Source organism: Equus przewalskii, chromosome 12 (genome assembly GCF_037783145.1).
Source record: "Equus przewalskii isolate Varuska chromosome 12, EquPr2, whole genome shotgun sequence".
In the NCBI taxonomy this organism is placed as follows: domain Eukaryota; kingdom Metazoa; phylum Chordata; class Mammalia; order Perissodactyla; family Equidae; genus Equus; species Equus przewalskii.
The window spans coordinates 18,930,530-18,948,545 of record NC_091842.1 but is presented as its reverse complement, the minus strand read 5'-3'; the positions used below and the strand labels follow the sequence as shown (position 1 = coordinate 18,948,545).

General features: G+C 34.4%; 1 protein-coding gene across 2 annotated transcripts in view; it reads left to right on the top strand.

The window, feature by feature from the left end:
* SEPTIN14 (septin 14) overlaps positions 1-18,016 on the top strand; it is a 144,131-nt gene that overhangs the window by 58,393 nt on the left and 67,722 nt on the right. For both annotated transcript variants that reach the window (XM_070567919.1, XM_070567918.1), the window contains 2 exons: positions 12,710-12,830; positions 13,207-13,402. In XM_070567919.1, coding sequence (XP_070424020.1) covers positions 12,740-12,830; positions 13,207-13,402 — 287 coding nt within the window. In that variant the 5' untranslated portion in view covers positions 12,710-12,739. The remainder of the gene's footprint in view (positions 1-12,709; positions 12,831-13,206; positions 13,403-18,016) is intronic.

The window sequence follows — 18,016 nt, the reverse complement described above, 5'->3', positions numbered from 1 at the left end:
GTTTTATGGTTGCAGGTTTTATGTTCAAGTCTTTAATCCATTTTGAGTTAATTTTTATGTCTTGTGTAAGGTAGTGGTCTACTTTTATTCTCCTACATGTGGCTATCCAGTTTTCCCAACACCATTTATTGAAGAAACTTTCCTTTCTCCATTGTGTGTTCTTGGCTACCTTGTCAAAAATTAGCTGTCCATCATTGTGTGGGTTTATTTCTAGGTTCTTGATTCTGTTCCATTGACCTATGTGTCCATTTTGTGCCAGTAGCATGCTGTTTTGGTTACTGTAGCTTTGTACTATATTTTGAATCCAGGGACTGTGATATCTCCAGCTTTGTTCTTTTTTCTCAGGATTGTTTGGCTATTTGGGATCTTTTGTTGTTCCATACAGGTTTTAGGATTCTGTGTTTTATTTTTGTCAAGAATGTCATTGGGATTTTGATAGGGATTGCAATGAATCGATAGATTCCTTTAGGTTATATTCACATTCCAAATATTTTAATTCTAATCAAAGAGCAGAAAATATCTTTCTGTCTCTTCAAGTCTGTTCTTTATTTCTTTCAACAATGTCTTATGGTTTTCAGTGTACAGGTCTTTCACCTCCTTGTTTAAGTTTATTCCTAGATCTTTTATTCTTTTTTGTTGTGATTATAAATAGGATTGTATTATTGCTTTCTTTTTCTGCTAGTTCATTATTAGCGTATAGAAATGCAACTGATTTTTGTACATTGATTTTGTACCCTGCAACTCTACTGTACTTTTAATTATTTCTAATAGTTGTGGGTGGGTTCTTTAGGGTTTTCTATATATACAGTCATGTCATCCACAAATAGTGACAGTTTTACTTCTTCCTTTTCAATTTGGACACCTTTTACTTCTTTTTTCTTACCTAATTGCTCTGGCTAGGACTTCCAGTACAATGTTGAATAAGAGTGGCAAGAGTGGGTATCCTCATTTTATTCCTATTCTTAGAGGGATAGCTTTCAGCTTTTCACCATTGAGTTTGATGTTAGCTGTGCGTTTGTCATATATGGCCTTAATTATGTTTAAGTATTTTCCTTCTATATCCATTTTATTGAGAGTTTTTTTTTATCATAAATGGATGCTGAATCTTTCAAATGTTTTTTCTGCATTTCATGAGATGATCAGGTGATTTTTATTCTTCATTTTGTTAATGTGTGTCACATTGATTGATGTGTGGATGTTGAACCATATTTGCATCCCTGGAATAAATCACACTTGATCATGGTATATGATCCTTTTAAAGTATTGTTGTATTCAATTTGCTAACATTTTGTTGAGGATTTTTGCATCTACATTCATCAGTGATGTTGGCCTGTAACTTCCTTCTTTTGTCTCATCCTTGTCTGATTTTGGTATCAGGATAATGTTGGCCTCATAAAATGAGTTAGGAAGTGCCTCTTCTTTTTCAATTTTTCAGAAGTGTTTCAGAAAGATAGGTATTAGATAGTCTTTGAATGTTTGGTAGAATTCACCAGAGAAGCCATGTGTTTCTGGACTTTTGTTTTCTGAAAGGTTTTGATTATGGTTTTAATCTCTTGAAGAGTGACCAATCTACTCAGATTCTCTATTTCTTCTTGGTTCACTTTGGAAAGGTTGTAGATTCTTGGAATTTATCCATTTCTTCTAGGTAATCAAATTTGTTGGTGTATAGCTTTTCATAGTGTTCCCATAGTATTTCTGTTATATCCATTGTAATTTCTCTTCTTTTATTTCTGATTTTATTTATTTGAGGCTTCTCTCTTTTCTTCTTGGTGATTCTAGCTAAAGTTTTGACAACTTTGTTCATTTTTTCAAGGAATCAGCTCTTAGTTTTATTGATACTTTCTATTGATGTTTTAGTCTCTATTTCATTTATTTCTCTCAGATTTTTGTTTCCATTCTTCTACTGACTTTGAGCTTCATTTGTTTCTCTTTTTCTAGTTCCTTTAGGTGTAATGTTAGATGGTTTATTTGAGATTTTTCTTGATGGTTTTTAAAAAAAAATTTATTTTCAGATGTACATCATAATATATTTTGAATTCTGTGTAGATTACATCATGTTCACCAAGCAAAAACTATTTATAGTCCATCCCCTCACATCTGAGCCTAATCACCCATTTTGCCCTCTCCCCTCCCTCCTTCCCCTATTCTTGATTCTTGAAGTAGGACTATGTTGCTATAAATTTCCTTTTCATACTGCTTTTGTTGCATCTCATAGATTTTGGTATGTTCTGTTTTCTTTTTCATTTGTCTCCAGGTAGTTTTTGATTTCTTCATTGACCCAATAGTTGTTCTGTAGCATGTTGTTTAGTCTCCAGAGGTTTTCTTGTAGTATATTTCTAGTTTCATACCATTGTGGTTGGAAATGTTACTTGATATGATTTCAGTCTTCTTAAACTATTGAGACTTGTTTTGTTTCCCAGCATGTGATCTATCTTTGAGAATTTCCTATGTTCACTTGAGAAGAATGTGTATTCTGTTGCTTTTGGGTGGAATGTTCTCTATATATCTGTTGAATATATTTGACCTAATGTTTCATTTAAAGCCAATGTTTCCTTGTTGACTTTGTGTTGATGATCTATCCTTTGATGAAAGTGGCGTATTAAAACCTCCTACTACTGTTGCTGTCAATTCCTTCCTTTTTGTCTGTTAATAATTGCTTTATATACTTTGATACTCCTATGTTGGGTGCATATATATTAATAAGTGTTGTGTCTTCTCAATAGATTGTGACTTTTATCATTATATAATGCCCATCTTTGTCTTTTATTATGTTTTTGGCTTGAAGTCTATTTTGTCTGATATAAGTATGGCTACACTCAATTTCTATTGGTTGCTATTTGCTTAGAGTATCATCTTCCATCCCTTCAGTTTGAGCCTATGTTTGTCTTTAGAGCTGAGATGGATCTCCTGGAGACAGCATATTTTTGGGCTTTGTTTTTAAATTCATTCAGCCACTCTGTGTCTTTTGATTGGAATTGATTAAAACTCCATTGTAAATGGAATTAAATCCATTTACATTGAAGGCGACTATTGATATATGAGAACTTAATATCTTTAGTTTTCTGTTCTTTAGTTTCATTGTTTCTTTTTGCTTGTCTTTTTTTTGTTGTTGTTGTTTTGTTTTAGGAAGATTAGCCCTGGGCTAACTACTGCCGGTCTCCTCTTTTTGCTGAGGAAGCCTGACCCTGAGCTCACACCCATGCCCATCTTCCTCTACTTTATATGTGGGATGCCTCCCACAGTATGGCTTGCCAAGCAGTGCCATGTCCTCACCCAGGATCCAAACCAGTGAACCCTGGGCTGCCAAGAAGCAGAACGTGTGAACTTAACCGCTGTGCCACTGGGCCTGCCTCTTTGCTTTTTTTTTTTTTTTGTCTACAATATCAGTTTGATGGTTTTCTGTGATGTGCTTCTCAGTTTCCTCTTTTTTCATGTTTTGTGACTCTGTTCTGAGTTTTTGTTTTGTGGTTACCATGTGGTTTGTATGTAAGGTCTCATAGATAAGATAGTCTTTTTTTCTGCTGATAGACTCTTATCTTCTTTTCCCTATGCAAGTTCTGTCCTTTTCCTCTTTATCTTTTATGCTTTTATTGTCATAAATTATAAATATAAATTATATCCCTTTTTGTGTTGTAAGTTTGCTACACCATTGAAGTGGTTATAATTATTATTAATGCTTTTTCTCCTTTAACTTTTGTGTATAATTAAGTGTATACTATTCTATTCTGATATAGATTTGCAATTTTCTGATTCTGTCTATGTATTTATCACCTTGCTCAAAGCTTTGTATGCCTTTGCCTTTTCATTTTAGGTAGAAGGGCTCCTTTAAACATTTCTGGTAAGGCACATCTCATGGAGGTGAACTTCCTCAGCTTTTGTTTGTTTGGAAAAGCCTTCATTTCTCCTTCATATCTGAAATATAACTTTGTTGGAAAGAGTGCTTATAGCTGACAGTTTTTATCTTTTAATATTTTGAATATATCTCTCCACTGTTTCCTGGTTGGTATGGTTTCTGCTGAGAAATCTGCTCATAGCCTAATGGGGATTCCTTTGTAGGTTATTTTATTTTTCTCCCTGGATGCTTCTACTATTCCATCTTTGTCACTGATTTTTGACAGTTTTATTATCATGTGTTTTGGAGAAAGTCTTTTTGCATTGTGATAAGTGGGTATTCTATTAGCTTCATGGGTTTGTATATCCATGTTCCTTTCCCAGGTTTGGGAAGTTCTCAAATATTATTTCTTTAAATAAGCTCTCCACTCCTTTCTCTCTCTTCTTCTTCTTGGATACCAATTACCTTTATGTTGCCCTTCCTAACAGAGTCATATAATTCTTGTAGAATTTATACGTTTTTTAAAATCTTAGCTCTTTCTCCTCTTCTACCTGCATTACTTCTAGGTTTCTATTTCTGAACTTGTTAATTCTTTCTTTTATGTGATCTGCTCTATTTCCAGTGCTGTCTAATGCATTCTTTATCTCATTTATTGAGTTCTTTAGCTCCAAAATTTCTGTTTGGTTCTTTTTTAGAGTTTCAATCTCTTTGGTAAAGTATTCCTTCTGTTCATTGATTTTATTCTTGAGCTCATTGAACTGCCTTTCAGGGTTTTCTTATAGCTTGTTGAGTTTTTTTATGACAGTTATTTTGAATTCTTTATCAGTTAGATCACAGTCTTCCAAAACTTTATGTTTTGTTTCTGGAGAATTGTTTTCTTTATGCATTGCCATGGTAGTGTGAATTTTTGGGGTACTTGCTGAGTTATTCCTCTGCAAGTGCATTTGTTGTAGCAAATATGTTTTTTATTTAGGTATAGCTTTGTTTTGAGTCAAACTTTTCAATTGCTTGGAGATTAGAAGCTTTTATTTTGTTTTTCAGTAGGTGGCCCTATAGCACTAGTTTTTGGTGTCTCTTACCTGAGCTGCTATATTTGAGGATCTTCATGTTCCATCCTCTTCCACTTCTATTTGGGGTGTCACCAGTACTCTTTTCATTGCTGCCTGTGATTCTGGGGGTCGCTGATGCCTTGCTGTAGCTGATGCCACTGCAGTCATTTGCTTTGTGACTGGGGCCACAGGGATGGCTGGTGCCTCAGCATTTGGGATCACCTGGGTGGGAATCTCCACTGCCATGGAGGGGAGAGTGGGATTGGGGAGGGATCCTGGTATGTGGGGCAACGTCTCAGCTGTTGCTTGTTACCTTGTCATCATAGGTGCCCTCGCAGTTGGGATGTCAGAGTTCTGCATGCAGGTCTCTGAGCTAAGACCAGAGAGCCTAGGATCATGGGGCTCCACCTCCACTGCTTTTCCATTTCCCTTGGTCACAGGTGCTGCCTTGGCTGGCTGACTGGAGTTGACCACATGCCTCTGCTGCTCCACACCAAGTTCTCTGGGGCTAGGGGTGGCTGGCTCAGCCTCCATGGCAAGGGTCCAGAATCCCGGGCTCTGCATCTGCTGTTCCTCTGTTTAGCTTCCTCTGTGTGTTCCAATTCATCCACCTTCATGTGTACCAATGTGTAGATTTTTCCAGCATCTTAGTGTGTTGTGCTATGTATCCTTTGTTGGGTTATGGATGTTTTATTCACTATAGATTGAAGGAAAGAGACAAAAAGATCCTCTTACACTACTGTGATGATGACATCTCTCTTGAAAATATTCTTGAGATTTATAGATCTCCATTTACGTAAGGTCAGCTATTGGGGCTTTTAAAACTTCCTTTAGTGGTATCATATTTGTTTGATTCTTTGTGATCTTTGATTCCTTTCATTGGTATCTGTGCATTTGAGTAAGTGGTCTCCTCTTTAAGACTTTACAGATTTGTTTTGGCAGGGAGTCTTTTAGCAGTGAGCTCAGCTTGCAGTTCTGCATTTTTCAGTTGGTAATGCCCTTGAGTAGGTGGGCTTGCTATTGATGTCTCTCTTTGGGTAGCCACTGCCCATGCTCTGAAGTCAGGGTGGTGTTGCTGTCTGAGAACAGTTGGATATAACTGCTTTATTGGTTCCCTGAGCAAGCACGGCTGTAGAATGAGATCTGTGGTTTCCTGGGTTTTCTAGTCAGGCAAGACTAGTAGCTATACTCAGCAGTTGGGCAGGTCTGTGAATTTGATTCCATTCCTGGGTGAACTGTACAACTAACTCCATGGTTGTTATGGCTCAATGTATGGAGACTCAAATGAAGCAGAACAGTCCACTCAGCTCCATGGAAAGATGAGGCCACTACCTTGGTCTGCAGATGGGTAGAGCTGTTTGCTGGGCCCTCTACTTGGGTGCCACTGTAAGCAGGGCAGTGGGATGGCCTATGCCATTACTGGGTGCTCTGGCGAGGCTTCCTGGTTGGGTGGAACTGTAGGCTATATTTGGCTGTAGATGGGGCTTCAAATTTGCTTCTGTGCAGGGTGAGGCTGTAGAACATACTCTTCTGCTTGTATGGCTGATTGACTGTGGACTTAAATCAGGTAGAACTGCCCATCCAGCTCCTATGCCAGATGAGGACAACTGCTCAGCTCAGCAGATAGACAGAGCCACTGGTTGGGATATCTACTCAGGCACTGCTGTGAGGAGGAATGCAGTCTTCCAAGATCTGAGTGCCAGTTGCTGTTTGCCCCACCGCCTTCTTCATCTCAATCTGATCTCCAGTGGTCAAGCCCTGCAGATTTCCCTCATGATCCTGTGAGGTGAAAAAAAGGCATAAATATTCAAAAGAAATATTTAATTCTATATTATAAAAAGGTAGAAACTATGCAAGAATCTACTGAGCATCTCCCAGAACTACTAAGAGAATAATGTATCAAGATTACAAGATACCAAGTCAGTATACAAAAATCAAGTATATCCTCTTCCAATTTCTGCTCAGGGATGTAGAGAGCTGGAAAAAAGCATCACTGCAACATACAATGATACAGTCGTGGACTAACAGCAAGATCAAAATTTTTCTTGAACTCATTCTAGAGCTGAGGTAACAGGTCAACCAACTGTCCCAGAATCCAGAGAGAGACAGGGGCCTGGAGGGAAATACAAGGTGTAAATATTGACTAGCCTAGGCAAGACATAAACACCAATAAGAAGAGTTCATCTAAGGCAAGTGTCCAATTGCTACAGTGTGCCTTGTCAAATGGTAAAAACCTCTGGGGGCCAGAATAAATCTGTACCTTGCAGACTTTTTCTTCTCCAACGCGAATAGACATTCAGTGAAAGATTGGTAGAGCTCTGAAAAAATCTCTCTCATGCTACAGTACTGGGAGAAGGCACAGCAGCAGTGAAGGAGGGGCAAGAAACTCCACTCAGACCTGACATTTTCTCCTTTCTCCTCTATAGAAAAGCGTGAATCTGTTGGGGGAATAGGCAACAGACTCTTGCCCTTCGAACACTAACACAAAAACAGCCTCAACATCTAGAAGAGGTACAGAAATCCATGATGAATTCAGAACTATATCAGAAGAGGGCAATAGAGGCCAAATCCCTGGACCCATAGGGAGAGCGCTTGCCTAAGATTGACAGTCAGATTAAAAAAGGATTCTCACCCACCCCTACAGCCCCCATCACCAGGGTAACTACTGTCAAATAACAACAATTTGCAAGAAGCATACTCTTTCTGAGGCACAGCAAAAAAAGGGAATATTTAAGATTGAGGGTGGCGCACTCATGAGAAAAACATTCTCTGGTAAGCCAATCCCCACTATAAACACAAGGTATTACTAGAGGCATTTGAAGCATGTGGTATGCTTTATAGCAATTTCAAATCTCGACCCAGCCCAACTCAATCAAATATAAATCTCTGTACTAAAGACCTAACAAGAGGGAAAATGTGTTAAATTTCAAGCATAAAATCTATTTATCTCAGTCTCTATGGTCTTACACAAGATATCCAGTTTTCAGCCCCAAAGTTACAAGACTTAAACAAAAAGACATAAAGACTTAAAGAGAGGAAGAAAAGAAATTTTGAGCGATGAAGCAATTGTCATTACCAGACTTAAATATGACATGGATGTTGCAATTATCTGACAGAGAATTTAAAATAACTATGATTAGCATATTGAAAGCTCTAATAGAAAATGTGTGCAATGTGAGTGATCAGGTGAGTAACTTCAGCAGAGAGATGAAAACTATAAGAAAATCAAATGAAAATATTAGAAATGAAATATAATGAGAGAAATAAAGAATGCTTTTGATGGGCTCATCAGTAGATTCAACTATGTCAAGAAAGCTCCAGTAAACTCTAAGATAAATCTATAGAAATTAGAAAATTTGAAACATCAGAGAGAAAAAGAGTGAGAAAAAAAGATAGAACAAAATATCCAAGAGCTATACGGAAATAAAAAATGCTTAAAGAAGCATTATCAGAATCCCAGAGAAAGAAGAGAGAACAAAGAAGGAGAAATATTTCAAGACATAATGGTCAAGAATTTTGAGATGGTTGGGCATTGATGAAGGAGGGCATTCAGAGCCATGGAACATGCACAGGAAGGGGCTTGTGGTAAAGTGGAGAATGCAAAGGCCAAGTGGGACTCAGCGTGGGAGCCTCATGTGAGCACATTGGGGCTGCCTGCCACAGGTCCTTCTGCACTTCAATCTCAGGTGACACTGGGGCCTCCTCTAGGGTTCTTCTAGGGCCTCTGGTACAATGCTGTGTGGAAGTGGCAAAAGCTGACATCTCTGCCTTGTTTTCAATCTTGGGGGGAATATTCAGATGTTTACCGTTAATTACAATGTTGGATTTAAGTTCCCTTGGCAATATTTTATTTATCAGGTTGACGAAGTCCTCTTTAATTCTTAGCTGACCGATAGGTTTTAAAAAGTTATAAATGGTTATTGAATTTCTCAAAAGTAATTTTTTTCATCTCTTGAGTCAGTCATATGGGGTTAAAAAAATTCTATTAATATGGTGAAATGCATCTATTGATTTTTGAGTGTTGAACCAACCTTGCATTTTTAGAATAAATGCCTATTGTTCAGGATCTATTATTATTTTTGTACATTAGTAGATTCTATTTGGTAATATTTTAAAAAGATTTTTAGTTATGCTCATGGAAGATATTGATGTAAAGTTTTCTTGTTTTACAATGTCTTTCTCAGATGTTTATATTGATATTGTTTCTACTCTTATAACATGAGTTGGAAAAAATGTCTTCCTCTTCTATTTTGCGAAGTTTGTGTGAATTTTTCATTAAATCCTTGACAGAATTCAACAGTGAAATCAGGTGGGTGGGCCTGGAGATTTCTTTGTGAGAAGGTTTTTGATTACAATTTTTCTTTAACAGGTGTGTGGCAATACAGATTTTCTATTTCCCATTGTGTCATTTTTATAATTTGGTTTTTCCTAAATAATTTATCTGTTTTTAAATTTGTTGGCAAAATGTTTCAAATTTGTTGGCAAAAAGGTCCTTATAGTATTCTATTATTATTATTAATTATTATTTATTTGGCTTTATTGAGGCATAATTGACAAATAAAAGTTATGTATACTTAAGTTGTACAAATATATTTTGACATATGTATGCATTGTGAAATAATTAGCATAATAAAGCTAATCAACAGATCGATCACCTCACATACATTTTCTGTGTATGTTGTAAGAACATTTAAGATGTACACTCTTAGAAAATTTAAAGCATTCAATGCAGTATTGTTAACTATATTCACCATGCTGTACATTAGATCTTATTTTGCTTAAATGAGATGTTGTACCCTTGACCAACATCACTCCATTTCCCCCACCATCTAGTCCCTGGCAATCAAAATTCTATTCTCTGCTTCTGTCAGCTTGACTATTTTAATATCGGTGTCATCTGTCACTCTATTCCCTCTTTCATGTCTGATAGGGGCAATTTGTGTTTTATGTTTTTTTTAATTAGTCTAGCTAGGTGTTTATCAGTTTTATCAATCTTTCAAAACAGCTAATTTTGGCTTAATTTTCTCAAATATGTATTTTACTTTCTAATTCTTTGAATTCTACTTTTATCTTAATTTGTAGTTTTTATTTCTGTGCTGAGATTTTTGTCTCTTTATTAATTGCATGGATCCTTTCCTTTATGTCCTTAAGCACATTTATAATAGTTGCTTTGAAACACCTCTCAGCAATTCTCATACCTAGGTCATTTTCGTGTTAATTTCCATTGAATCCTCAGGCTCGGGACATTTTAGAATGTATTTTAGAATGTATCCTGGATATATGAATATTACACTGTGGTTTTAGGATTCTGTAATGTTCTTCCAAAGAGTGTTGATGTTTTTATTTTATTGGGCAATGAACTTGTATGAGATCAAACTGAATATATCTCTTGTGTGGAAGCTCAAATCTCACTTAAGTTCTTTTACATATAATTGAGCTATATGACTGAGCTATTTATAATTGTTGTCATATATTCTGCTTTAGGGTTCAGCCAGAAACTTGCATAGAGTACATACACAGAATTTGAGGCCCTTCTCTTTGCTTATCTCCTTTCTTGGATTTTATCCTCATTCTCCAATATCTGTGGTTCTCTCGCATGCTGTCCTTTGGTTCTTTATGCAAGAGAGGCTAGAGGATTTTCATTAGAATATTTGATGTCCTGTGTGGCACTGACTTTGGCCTTTACTCAGGCTAGAATTTGTCAAGATGAAAACTCATCACACCATCTCTTCTTCCAGGTGTTGGCTCCCCTTCAGTATCTGCCCAGATTTTTGTATCTCTCAGATTTTTCAGGTCATTGTGTATTTATTTTGTGCAGTTTCCTGTTGTTGTTGAGTGAGAAATTTGGGTCCTCTAGATGCTTAATTTCTGATGCTGGAAGTGGAACTGCCTCATTCAAAGAATTATTTTACTTCAGATATTGTATGTTTTCCATTCTATGAGTTCCATTTGTTTTTAGAATTTTCTTACCTATTCTGAAATTATCCATCACTTCATTTATTATATACATCATTCTCAATAGATTCTTAAATATATTCATAATTGTTATTTTGTAGTATTTGTCTGCCAACTCCAGTATCCTCATTGTGTGCTCTTTCTATTGATTATGCTCTTCCTTGGTTACGGGACACATTTTTTTCTGCTTTTTCATACCTAGTAATTTTGATTATGCATTGAGCATTGTGGATAGTATATTGTAGAAAGTCTGGATTCCTTTATTATATTTCTCTAAGGAGTGTTGAATTTTGTTTTAGCAGGCAATTAGATTACTAGAAAATCATTTGGATTCTGTTGAATCATGGTACTATGCTTACTAAAGATGGGTTTATTTTAGTTATTCTCTTTGACCTGGGAATAACCCTTTAACTTAGAGCATAGCCCTTAATCCTTCAGAATGGTCTTTTAAGAGTTTAAATAAAAAGTCTGAAGTGTTTATGAAACTTGTCTAACTTGGGAGAAATTTGAACTCTAAACTTGTTCTCATTAGGACTTCCCAGGACCACTGCTGAAATACTAGCCTAGCACTTTTGGAACACAGACTGTTCTCTCAATTGCCGCTGAGCTCTTTGTAATCATGCCTGCACATGCAGAGTTAGGCTCAGCCAAGTGTTCTAAAGTTTGCAGATTTGAATCTTTCCCCTCTGTGACTTGTTCTTCCAGGATTTCTTTCTCAATATTCTGGCATTATGGCAGCCCAAATCTCTGAACTTAGACTTCCCAGCCCAAGATTATGATTCTCTCCTGGTGCTCTACTTCCCAAGGACCTCACTTACTGGGGAGTAGCTTCAAGAAAATATGTGAATAAATGTGGTTTCACCTATTATGCTACTCTTATTTCCAGAATTTAATTTCTTCCTGTATCTGCCTGCTTTCCTTTCCCTTCTAGTGTCTTCAAACGTTATTTCTAATTGTTAATGTGAGGAAAGATAAAATGCTATAAGTAACTCTAATATCACCATAAGCTAGAAATATATATACAATTTTGTATCTTACTTTTTTACTTACTATTTTCAATTTATTAAAGCATTTTCCACAAACATCTTTAATGACTTAAGAATGCCCCAGAGTATGAATGAATATGTCATAATTTATTTGGATATTCTCCTATCTCAGAGAGCCATACACTTGGATGTTAAATAGAGAGCTGCAATCAACACTTCTGCATAAAGTTTTTGTAAATTTTTCTAGTTTGGGAGAGATTTCCAGGGGTGAGATTAACATAGATTGTTAAGCCTTCTTTGAATTATTTCTTCTACCTTTTAAAAATAACTAATTTGTCACTTTATGTATAATATTGATGGATTTCTAGGTGTTGTTATCAGTGGATTCCTTTAACAATGTGATATAGCACAAGTTCTCAGAGGTTATATGACAAATTAGAAGTCAAAGTTTTTAGTTACTTTATAAAAAATTTCAAATTAACTTTGGTTTCCTTGCATATATTAACATATATTGGGTTTCCTAAACATATTAACACATTGAAACAGAATGAAAGAATGTCATTTTTTCCCTTTTTTTCTGTGGAAGAATAATTTATTATTTTAGAGAAATACAATAGAGTTTCTTGTAGTTTTAAAAAATTTCCTATTTTTAAATTTAGAGACAGTCTCTGAGTGTGACAGGAGATAGATTCACTATTTATAAAAACGATAGCAAAATCTATGTGTCTAGACAAAGGCTTATTTTATCACAAATTTATTTGCACCTTGTCTGAGATATGGTAATCAAATGATAGTTCTAATTTCTTTGATTTATATTATAATTATATTTTCAAATGACATTATTTCCTATTCTCATTAAAATCTTTTTATTTGGTTTTTTCTTTAAGCGAAAAGAAGATAATATTCGTTCCTTAACTATGCTCGATCATTTTGGTTTTGAATGTTTGCCTCATCAATTGGTGAACAAATCTATTCAACAAGGATTCTCTTTTAATATTCTCTGTGTGGGTAAGTGCCAAATGCCTCATCTCAATTATTCCTTAATTTTCCCAAATGCTCACTTCAACTTATCTTAAACAGCATAACACTGGTGCTGTTAATTCAAGACCATGTATTTATATTAGTATGGGGTTTTGTCTTCCTAGTCATATTACTTACACTTTTTTCTTTAAATTTTTCAGCACTCTTCAAAATCTGATGTGCCTTTGTGTCTATTTTCTTTCTATATTATGTTAATGACTGACGGAGTCAGGAGTAGCATGTATACCTTCAAGGACATCCCAATCTTTGAAGTATTTGGGACACTTTAAACCACTCTTGGGGCTCACAGTGTTACTTCTCAGCCATCTTATGTCCCTAAATGATGTATCTATGTTTGTTACAGGGGAAACTGGAATTGGAAAATCAACACTGATTGACACATTGTTTAATACTAATTTGAAAGACAAAAAATCCTCACATTTTTACTCAAATGTTGGACTCAAAATTCAGACATATAAACTTCAGGAAAACAATGTTCAGTTGAAATTAACTGTTGTGAATACAGTGGGATATGGTGATCAAATAAACAAAGAAGCCAGGTTAGTGTTTTCTTATTTTAAATTAAAAGGTTTTTTTTTATTTCAAAGAATTTATTTTCTTTCTCCATGGACTAGATTGTAATATTCTTCTAAGACAATTGAAATCTTTAATCCTAGATTTTAATTCTTTCCTAATTAAATAATGTTTTCTTATTATGAAATTGATATTTTTGTATCCAGTTGTCTCGTTTCCTTACAAGATTTTTGTATTAACCAATTATAGCAAAAATTTGTTGATGTAGTTTCTATTAGTTTTAGCTTATTTTCTTATTTCTTATATGATATTATGAGGACTTTTTAAGTTCCTGTATCAGATTTAAACTTCTTGTATAAGAGGGAAATAAATTGTGACTTAGCAATAGCTTTAGAGTCTTACTCCTTTTTGAAATGGATGCATATTCATTATTCTGTGTTACTCTTCTAGTGAGGTAAAGTTAGCTTTAGAGTGAAAATATTTTTCATGTGTTGACTGTTTTGTGTGATTTATGTTAGTTAGATGCAGAGGTGTGCTAAAGCTGGTTCGTACAAGCTTGTGAGAGCAGATTGTACTCATCTCTTCTCAATTCTACATTCAATGACATCATTTGGGTAGCTTGAAATCAGCCAAGGTGGGAGTATTCACACCATAGAAATCAGCAAGTTTTACAAATGAGTTTGTTTTTTTCCTTCCAAAGAGCCATATTTTAAACATTTACCAGCTCGCCACTGGTTAAAGAAGTCTTTTAAATAAATACTCAACTTCTAACTTAAATATGAAAATGATTTATGTGAAACTCATGAAAAGAATAGACAGTAGAAAAGGGGCTGTGTCAAAGATATATGATACATTGCTTTAAATAGTTCTTAATATTTAAAAAGTAAATATTACCATAGTATCAATAGTCAGTACTTCTGAAAGTATATTTTTAAATATAAGATTAAGCCTATGGTCAATATACTTAATGTATTGTAAGCATTTCATTGTATGGTGGAATAAGATCCACAAGAGTTAGTGCATCCTATATTAATTTCATGAGTCTGCCATAACAAATTACCATAAACTGGGTGGCATAAAACAACAGAAACTTATTCTCTCACAGTTCTGGAGGCTAGAAGTCCAAAATCAAGGTGTTGGTAGGGCCAAACTCCCTCTAGAGGCTGTAGGGAAGAATGCTTCTTCACTGTATCCAACTTCTATTAGCTGTTGGCATTCACTCTGGCTATATCCCTCCAATCTGTGCCTCCACCTCTACCTTCTCCTTTGCCCTCCATGTTCCTTTAAGAACATTTATAGTTGGATTTAAGGTGTACTCAAACAATCCAGGATGAACTCACGTTGAGTTTCTTAACATAATTATATCTACAAAGTTTTGTTTCAAATAAGATTATACTTACTAGTTCCAGGGGTTAGAATGCAGACATATCCCTTTGGAGATCACCGTTCAACCCACTAGTCCTCTTTTATATAATAGGGTTGTTTCTTAAATGTTTTTAAATTGATTTTTCTCATTTTTTTACTTGTTGTATTGCTTGTTTTCTATCAATTATCCAAGTCATAAATGAATATATTTCTGTAAAAAATTTAAATAATCCAGATGAAATGAAAACCCACTGGGCCAACCTTAAGCACTTTGCTTCATTTCTTTTTGCTAAATAATCACTATTATGAGTTTAGTAAGTTTCCTCTTAGACCTTATGTTATGAGGTTATTGAATTTTTGTAGCAATTGAAATACTTTTAAAATAATGCAGAGTAAATTTATTTAACATATATCAATTATAATATAAAAATGCCTAAAACATTTATGGACAGGTTAATAGATGATTCTGAAACAAAAATCCTTTGTAAAGCACCTTTCTATTTAAGTTATGACATGCTCCTCATGGGTCTCAGGCATTTTCATTTTTCGATCACAACCCGTAGTCAATCTCATGGAAGCAGAGAGTAAAATGTCAGTTGTCGGTTGGTTGCAGGGAAGGAGAAATCAGGAGTTTCTGTTCAATGGGTATAAAGTTTCCATTATGCAAGATGAATAAATTCTAGAGATCTTCTATACAACATAGTAACTATATTTAACAGTACTTTATTGCACACTTAAAAATTTGCTATGAGAATAGACCTCATGTTAAGTATTCTTATCTCAATTTTAAAAAAACTATAGGATGCTGAAAAAGTGTTGTTGAGAGGGAAACTTATAGCATGATATCCTCATGTTAGAAAAAAAATCTGTCAGTAATGTAAGTTTTCATTTAAAAAAAAACTAGACAAATAGGAACAAATTAACCCTAAATAAAGGAAAAGATAAGAAAGATTATAGTAGAGCAGAAATTGATGAAAATAGAAAAAGGTAAGAAAATCAATAAAACCCAAAGCCTGTTCTTCAAAAAAAATCGATAAAATTGAAAACTTCTAGCCAGACTGAGCAAGCAAAAGAAATGAGAAGTAAACACCACCAATATCAAGAATAAAAGAGGAGATATCATTACTACTCTTACAAATATTAAAAGAAGAAGAGTACTACAAACAATTCAATGCCCACAAATTCAACAATTTAGATATTAGCTGTGGGCTTTTCATGTATGACCTTTATTGTGTTGATATAAATTCCTTCTGTACCTAATTTTGAGAGGTGTTTTTTTTTTTTTTTGTCATGAAGGGGTGTTGAATTTTGTGAAACACTTTTCCTGCAACTATGGAGACGGTCTTGTGATTTTATTCTTTAGTCTGTTAATGTTGTGTACCACATTAATTGATTTGCTTATGTTGAATTATCCTTGCATTCCGGGGATAAATCCTACTGGTCATGGGGTATGATCCTTTTGATGTTCTGTTGAATTCAATTTGCTAGTATTTTGCTGAAGATACTTGCATGTGTGTTCGTCAGGGATACTGGCCTGTAGTTTTATTTTTTGTTTGTGTGTGGTATCTTTGTCTCACTCTGTTTTCAGGGCAATTCTAACCGTTTAAAATGATTTTGCAAAAGTTCCTGTTTCTTAAATTTTTTGGAAGAGTTTAAGAGGTATTGGCGTTAATTCCTTTCCAAATGTTTGTTAGAATTCAGTACTGAAGACATCTGGTCCTGGGTTTTTCTTTCTTGGGAAATTTTTGATTGCTGATTCAATCACCTTATTTATTATTAGTGTACTCTGATTTTCTATTTTTTTGTGAGTCAGTCTTGGTAGATTGTATGTTTGTAGGAATTTCTTTCTTTCTTGTAGATTATCTAGTTTGTTGGCATATAAATGTTTATATTCATCTCGTGTGGTTCTTTTTATTTTTTGTGGCATCAGTTTTAATTTTTCCTCCTTCATTTATAATTTTATTTATTTGAGTAATCTTTTTCTTCATCTAGCTAAGGGTTTGCCAATTTTATTTATCTTTTCAGAAAAGAATTTAGTTTTATTGCTATTTTCTACTACTATTTCATTTATATTTGCTCTAATCTTTATTTCTTTCCTTCTCTAACTTTCGGTTTAGTTTACTCTTCTTTTTCTAGTTCCTTGAGGTTTAAAGTTAGGATATTAAATTGAGATATTTCTTGTTTTTAAATGTAGGCGTTTATCACTGTAAAATTCCCTCTACTGCTTTTGCTCTTCCAAGAAGTTTTGGTATGTTGTTATTTTTTGCTTGTGTCAAGATATTTTGTAATTTGTTTTGATTGTTTCTTTGACCCGATGTTTGTTCGTAAGCGTGTTTTTAAATCTCTCCACATTTGTGAATTTTCTATTTTTCCTTTTGTTATTGACTTCTAGTTTCATTTTATTGCAGTCAGAAATGATACTTGGTATAATTTCAGTCTTCTTAAATTTGTTAAGCCTTGTTTGTGAGCTCACATATGATCCATCCTGGAGAATGTTATGTGTGCTCTTGAGAAGAACGTGTATTCTGCTGCTGTTGGGTCCAATGTTCTGTATATATCTATTAGGTGCATTTGTTCTGTTGTGTTGCTCAGTTTTGCTCTTTCCTTATTGATTTTCTGTCTGGATATTCTATCAATTGTTGAAAGTGGGATATTGAAGTCTCTTACTGTTACTGTGTGTTATTCTCTTTAGTTCTGTGAATGTTTGCTTTTTATATTTAAGTACTCTAATGTTGATTTCATATATATTTATAATTGTTATACCTTCCTGATGAGTTGATCCTTTCACCTTTATAAAATAGCCTTCTTTGTCTCTTCTGACAACTTTTAACTTAATTTCTATTTTAACTGATAGAAGTAGAGTCACCCCTACATTCTTGTTGTTACCATTTTCAAGGAATAGCTTTTTTCATCCTTTCACTTCCAGCCTATGAGTGTCTTGATTCTAAAGTGGGTATATTGTAGAGCATGTAGTTGGATTTTGTTTTTTTATCCATTTGGGCACCTTATGTCTTTTGATTGGAGAGTTTAATCTGTTTAACTGATTATTATATATTACTTTATTAAAATAATTATATATAATATATACTAGTAATTATTATATACTCTATAATATGTAATACATATAAATAATTATTGATAGGGAATGACTTACTATTGTTATTTTGTTAAATGTTTTCTGTCTATCTTGTCATTCTGTTGATCCTCTTTTCCTCTCCGTTTTTAAGTTTCTTTGTATTTTGTTGACTTTTTGTAATGATGTATTTTGATTCCTT